The 5,531-nt window shown below is 47.8% G+C and overlaps 1 protein-coding gene across 1 annotated transcript; it reads left to right on the forward strand.

Moving 5' to 3' along the window:
* Positions 1 to 384: 384 nt before the first annotated feature.
* On the forward strand, positions 385 to 5,247 carry LOC120020752 (ATP-sensitive inward rectifier potassium channel 10-like). Its single transcript, XM_038964496.1, has 5 exons — positions 385 to 730; positions 1,643 to 1,854; positions 2,286 to 2,417; positions 4,315 to 4,492; positions 4,844 to 5,247. Exons 1-5 carry the CDS (start codon positions 385 to 387, stop codon positions 5,245 to 5,247), a joined length of 1,272 nt encoding a protein of 423 aa, XP_038820424.1.
* The last annotated feature ends 284 nt before the right edge of the window (positions 5,248 to 5,531 follow it).

Raw genomic sequence — 5,531 nt, forward strand, 5'->3', positions numbered from 1 at the left:
TCGACACAGAAACCTGAGTTGCATCTTAAATGGTACCCTCTTCCTTAAAGGCTACAGCGCAGTACTTTCGCATTACTGTTATAATGCGAAAGTACAGTAATGCGTTTTATAGTCCTACATTGCCATTTTGAGACTTAACTCTGACAACTGGTTTTGATGTTTGTCTACCAAAGCTCGAGTGACTTTCTAAATGTTAATAAATTGCAATGCTCTTTTGTTGCTCCTGGTGTGGTTTCAGAATATAATCTTAACAGCACTGGTTAACTGGTTAACATCTGTACTACAGGATGCCTAAACTTTATTTACAGTTATTATTTCATGCTCTGTTACTGTGACAAAGTCGTCCCCTAATCAGTCTCTCCTTCCTTCCTGTTGCGTTGACAGATGACATCTGCCACGCCCCCTTCCTCCCGAAGCTGCTCCCCTCAAAAGGTGTGTCACTCGCAGACGCAGACAGACGTTCTAAAGCCCCTACTGGGCGCCGGGGGCTCCGGCGGGGGCGGGACCTTGAGGAGGCGGAGACGTGTTCTGTCCAAGGATGGGCGGAGTAACGTACGCATCGAACACATCAGCGGGCGGTCGGCCCTGTACATGCGTGACCTCTGGACGACGTTCCTGGATATGCAGTGGCGGTGGAAGTTCTTTCTCTTCACCCTCACCTTCACGGGGACGTGGTTCCTGTTCGGGGTTCTGTGGTACCTGGTGGCATTAGTGCATGGAGATCTGCTGGGTGAGAGAGTGGAGAGAATGGAGACTTTTTTCAAAATCCTCAATAATACAGTACAATTCGCTGTCCCACTGTTGTTTTAGATCAGTGCAACTAAGCGGAAACCGCCAACTAAGTTTTGTGTAACGTACATTGGCTGTCCAAAATGGCACCTTACTCCCTATATAGTTACTGCACTCTTTCTGACCAGAGCCCCTTCCCCAATCTCTCCTCTCACTCTCTGGCCTTTTTCTTGTTTGGGCAAAAGTCCGTCCTCTGTCTGTTCTCCTCCGTCCTCTCTCCTCCGTGACCCGGAAACCAATAAGTGGTCGAGGAGTGTGTCAATTCTTTAGTAGGCAAGGTTAAGATGGTCCTCCCCTCCTCGATAGCCTCCTAAGTGGCGAGGAAGCACAAGTGTATCCTACAGCGGAAGAGTTCTGATATCTGCCACACCCCCTTTGAATCAGCTGTTGTATTGTCGAAAGAGAAAAGCATGCACACATTTTAAAACAGTATGCTACTTATCTTTATACCTACAAAATGGCTTCCACAACTAACTTAATTTGTTTTTATCACTTCACACATGTATTTTGGGATCCAGCCCTGTAAATGACCTGCGAGTGGAGAAGGACCTTCTCATTTCATACAAGCGCATTTTCGTCCACGTTCACTCTCCTCATCGCCTCTCTTCGATTACCTTTGACCTTTTTCCAAAGGAGGCCAGAGAGGACAGAGAGAGGATGCAGGAGTTGAGCAAATCTAATTGAGAAAAGGCCTCTGTCCTCTCTCTCTTTCTTCCTCTCAATCTCCCGTTGCTCTCTCTCTCATCTCACCTCACTCTTTCCCTCTCCTCTCTTTCTCTGTCCTCTCTCCTCTCTCTTTCTCACTTTCTCTACTCTCTCTGTCTCCCTCTCTCTCTCTCCTGGGCCCTCTCAGAGTTCAACCCGCCGTCGAACCACACCCCGTGTGTGCTGCAGATGCAGACGCTGACTGGGGCATTCCTGTTCTCGCTGGAGTCCCAGACCACCATTGGCTACGGCTTCCGTTGCATCACAGAGGAATGTCCAGCCGCCATCATCCTCCTGATCCTGCAACTCGTCATCACCATGGTGCTGGAGATCTTCATCACCGGAACCTTCCTCGCCAAGGTACAGTATGGCTCACTGAGCACTGCATTTGAGGACAAAACACACCGTGCCAATGAACGGTTAAAAGCAGCAGATGGCCGTCCTATCGCTTCTGAACAGAACATTTGCCATCATGTTCTGTTCTTTTCCCCGCCTATTCTACATTTTGAATTTCCACCAATAATGGACTCCCAGCTGGTGATTGCGTGACCACCCACTGCTTTCAAACGTTCGTTGGCACGGTGTGTTTTGTCCTTTATACCTTCTTACATCACTTGGGTCATCATCGCCAAATGAAATCTCTGATACACACATTGTTGCGGTCAGTTGAATTGCCCATTAACTTCTATGTGTACTTCAATTGTTGAATGTCTCCTGAATTGACTAAATTGAAATGGAATTGACACCAATACCTGAACTCAAGATACAATAGTCTTCACTGCTTTCCTCAGGTGGCTCGGCCAAAGAAGCGAGGTGAGACGGTGAAGTTTAGCCAGCACGCCGTGGTGTCGAGTCACGAAGGCCGGCCCTGCCTCATGATCCGAGTGGCCAACATGCGGAAGAGCCTGCTGCTGGGGTGCCAGGTAACTGCTCAACTGTGTGTGTGTGTGTGTGTGTGTGTGTGTGTGTGTGTGTGTGTGTGTGTGTGTGTGTGTGTGTGTGTGTGTGTGTGTGTGTGTGTGTGTGTGTGTGTGTGTGTGTGTGTGTGTGTGTGTGTGTGTGTGTGTGTGTGTGTGTTCAACAGCAAGTGTAAAGTACACTGAACAAAAATATGAATGCAACATGCAATATATACGTATATATATATTTTACTGAGTTACAGTTCATATTAAGAAATCAGTCAATTGAAATACATTCATTTGGCACTAATCTATGGATTTCACATGCTTGGGAATACATACAGGATATGCATCTGTTGGTCACATATACCTTAGAGAAAAGGTAGGGGCGTGGATCAGAAAACCAGTCAGTATCTGGTGTGACCACTCTCTTCACAAAGAGTTGATCAGGCTGTTGATTGTGGCCTGTGGAATGTTGTCCCACTCCTCTTCAAAGTTGCTGGATATTGGCGGGAACTGGAACCCGCTGTCGTACATGTCGATCCAGAGCATCCCAAACATGCTCAATGGGTGACATGTCTGGTGAGTATGCAGGCCATGGAAGAACTGTCGCACTTTCAGCTTCCAGGAATTGTGTACAGATCCTTGCGACATGGGGCCGTCCGTGCATGATCATGATGAAACATGAGGTGATGGCGGCGGTTGAATGGCACAACAATGGGCCATAGGATCTCGTCATGGTATCTCTGTGTATTCAAATTGCCATCTGTAAAATTCAATTGTGTTCGTTGTCCGTAACTTATGCCTGCCCATAACATAACCCCACCACCACCATGGGACAGTCTCTGACAGGTTGTGCAGAAATTCTTTGCTTGTGCAAACCCACAGTTTCATCAGCTGTCCAGGTGGCTGTTCTCAGATGATCCCGCAGGTGAAGAAGCCAGATATGGAAGTCCTGGGCTGGCGTTGTTACACGTGGTCTGCGGTTGTGAGGCTGGTTGGAAGTACAGTATTGCCAAATTCTCTAAAATGATATCGGAGGTGGCTTGCGGTAGAGAAATGAAATTCTCTGGCAACAGCTCCTGCATTCAGCGTGCCAATTGCATGCTCCCTCAAAACATTGAGACCTCTGTGTCATTGTGTTGTGTGACAAAACTGCACATTCTGGAGTGGCCTTTTATTGTCCCCAGCACAAGGTGCACCTGTGTAATGATCATGCTGTTTAAAACAGTTTCTTGCTATGCCACACCTGTCAGGTAGATGGATTATCTTGGCAAAGGATCTATCCCACTTAGCTTTCTCTTTTACAACCTGTCTGAATAATGAAGAAGAAGAAACACATGAGGAGAGTTGATCCCCTCCAAAACCAAACGTGACCCCTTAGGGCAGGGGTTTTCAAACGTTTTAACGTCAAGGACCCCAAATAGTATGAGCCTCTGGGTGAGGACATGAGTCTGAGAGAAAATTGTGTAGTTTTTAAGCAAATGTCCTACTATTCTACACAAATATGCTGTCTGAGCAGGGCCTGCTCTAGCCTTTTGGGGCTAGAGTTTTGTTTGGGGGCCTTTGCACCCTGCCGCTAATAATATTAGTTGGGGCCCCCTGGAGGTCGGGGCCCCAGGGCAGAGTGAGACAGGAAAATACAAAATAGGTTATTTGTATACTGATCAAAAAATGTAATTGCCATTGGGGGTGGATAGGAAAGATATGAAGATTGATCAATATTTTACCAAACACATGTTCTGTAGGTATTATAAAAACAACAACATTTAATTTAGTGTAAAAAAAAATAAGAAAAAAATGCTTTTTGTTTATTTATAAACATTTTCCACGGACCCCCTGGCACCCCCTTGTGGAACCCTGGGTGTCCGCAGACCTCAGTTTGAAAACACCTGCCCTAGGGATTGTGTGCGCCCCCTAGGTGACGGGGAAGCTGCTGCAGACATCTCATACTAAGGAGGGGGAGACGGTGCGTCTGGACCAGAGGAACGTTCCCTTCCAGGTGGACACGTCCAGCGACAGCCCCTTCCTCATCCTCCCCCTCACATTTTACCACATCATAGACGACAACAGCCCGCTCAGGGCCTGGGCCGCCAAGGGTACGCCTGGTTATTACTGTGGGAATGGATCTGTGTGTGGGAATGGATCTGTGTGTGCGTCCCAAATGGCACCCTATACCCTATATAGTGCACTACTTTTGACCAGGACCCTATCGGCTCTGGTCAAAAGCAGTGCACTGCGTAGGTTATAGAGTGCCATTTGGGACCAGTCTAGAACTACGGGAATGGATCTGTGTGTTTGTGTGTGTGTCAGGGCCTTTAATTTGAGATATTTGTGCTCTCTCTCTCTCTCTCTCTCTCTCTCTCTCTCTCTCTCTCTCTCTCTCTCTCTCTCTCTCTCTCTCTCTCTCTCTCTCTCTCTCTCTCTCTCTCTCTCTCTCTCTCTCTCAGGCGGGGGATGGACAGATCCTGAGCTGGCGGACTTTGAGCTGCTGGTTATCATGAGTGCCACGGTAGAGCCCACCTCAGCCACCTGCCAGGTGCGTACCTCCTACCTGCCTGATGAGATCCTGTGGGGGTACGAGTTCCCTCCTGTGGTCTCCCTCTCCCCCTCAGGGAAGTACGTGGCCGACTTTGCCTTCTTCGACAAAGTGGCCAAAACCAAGACCACGCCCCTCTTCAAAACATCCCGCCCACAGAGCTACCATGGCAACGGAGGAGGAGTAGGAGGGGGGGTGGAGGGGACTGACCCGGAGAAAATCCGATTGGAGCAGAGCTACAGGGAGAGAGGAGAGGAAGGGAGAGGGAGGGTCAGAGACAGTAGCCCTCTCAGTGTCCGCATCAGCAATGTCTGAGAGCCTACACACTGAGACGCATACACCAGACCTGGGTTCAAATACTATTGGAAATTATTTCAAATACTTTTGTCCGTGCTTGATTGAGCTTTGCCTGGCTTAATGGAACCAATAGAATAGTCCGGAAACCGCAAACCCTGCCCATCTGGCACTTCAGTAAGACTAAAGCAAACTCAAAATATTTGAAAGATGTAAATAGTATATGAACCTAGGTCTGGCATACACTGGATTCTAAGCAGGGTCTGTTACAGTTTACTACAAATATTCAAATGATTAATTCATTG

The sequence above is a fragment of the Salvelinus namaycush genome, chromosome 25, assembly GCF_016432855.1.
Source record: "Salvelinus namaycush isolate Seneca chromosome 25, SaNama_1.0, whole genome shotgun sequence".
Lineage (NCBI taxonomy): Eukaryota > Metazoa > Chordata > Actinopteri > Salmoniformes > Salmonidae > Salvelinus > Salvelinus namaycush.

Coding starts and splice junctions, on each gene's coding strand:
- LOC120020752 (XM_038964496.1), top strand. CDS start 385: ATGACATCTGCCACGCCCCCTTCCTCCCGAAGCTGCTCCCCTCAAAAG. Junction 731..1,642: donor AGTGCATGGAGATCTGCTGG/GTGAGAGAGTGG, acceptor GGGCCCTCTCAG/AGTTCAACCCGCCGTCGAAC. Junction 2,418..4,314: donor GCCTGCTGCTGGGGTGCCAG/GTAACTGCTCAA, acceptor TGCGCCCCCTAG/GTGACGGGGAAGCTGCTGCA.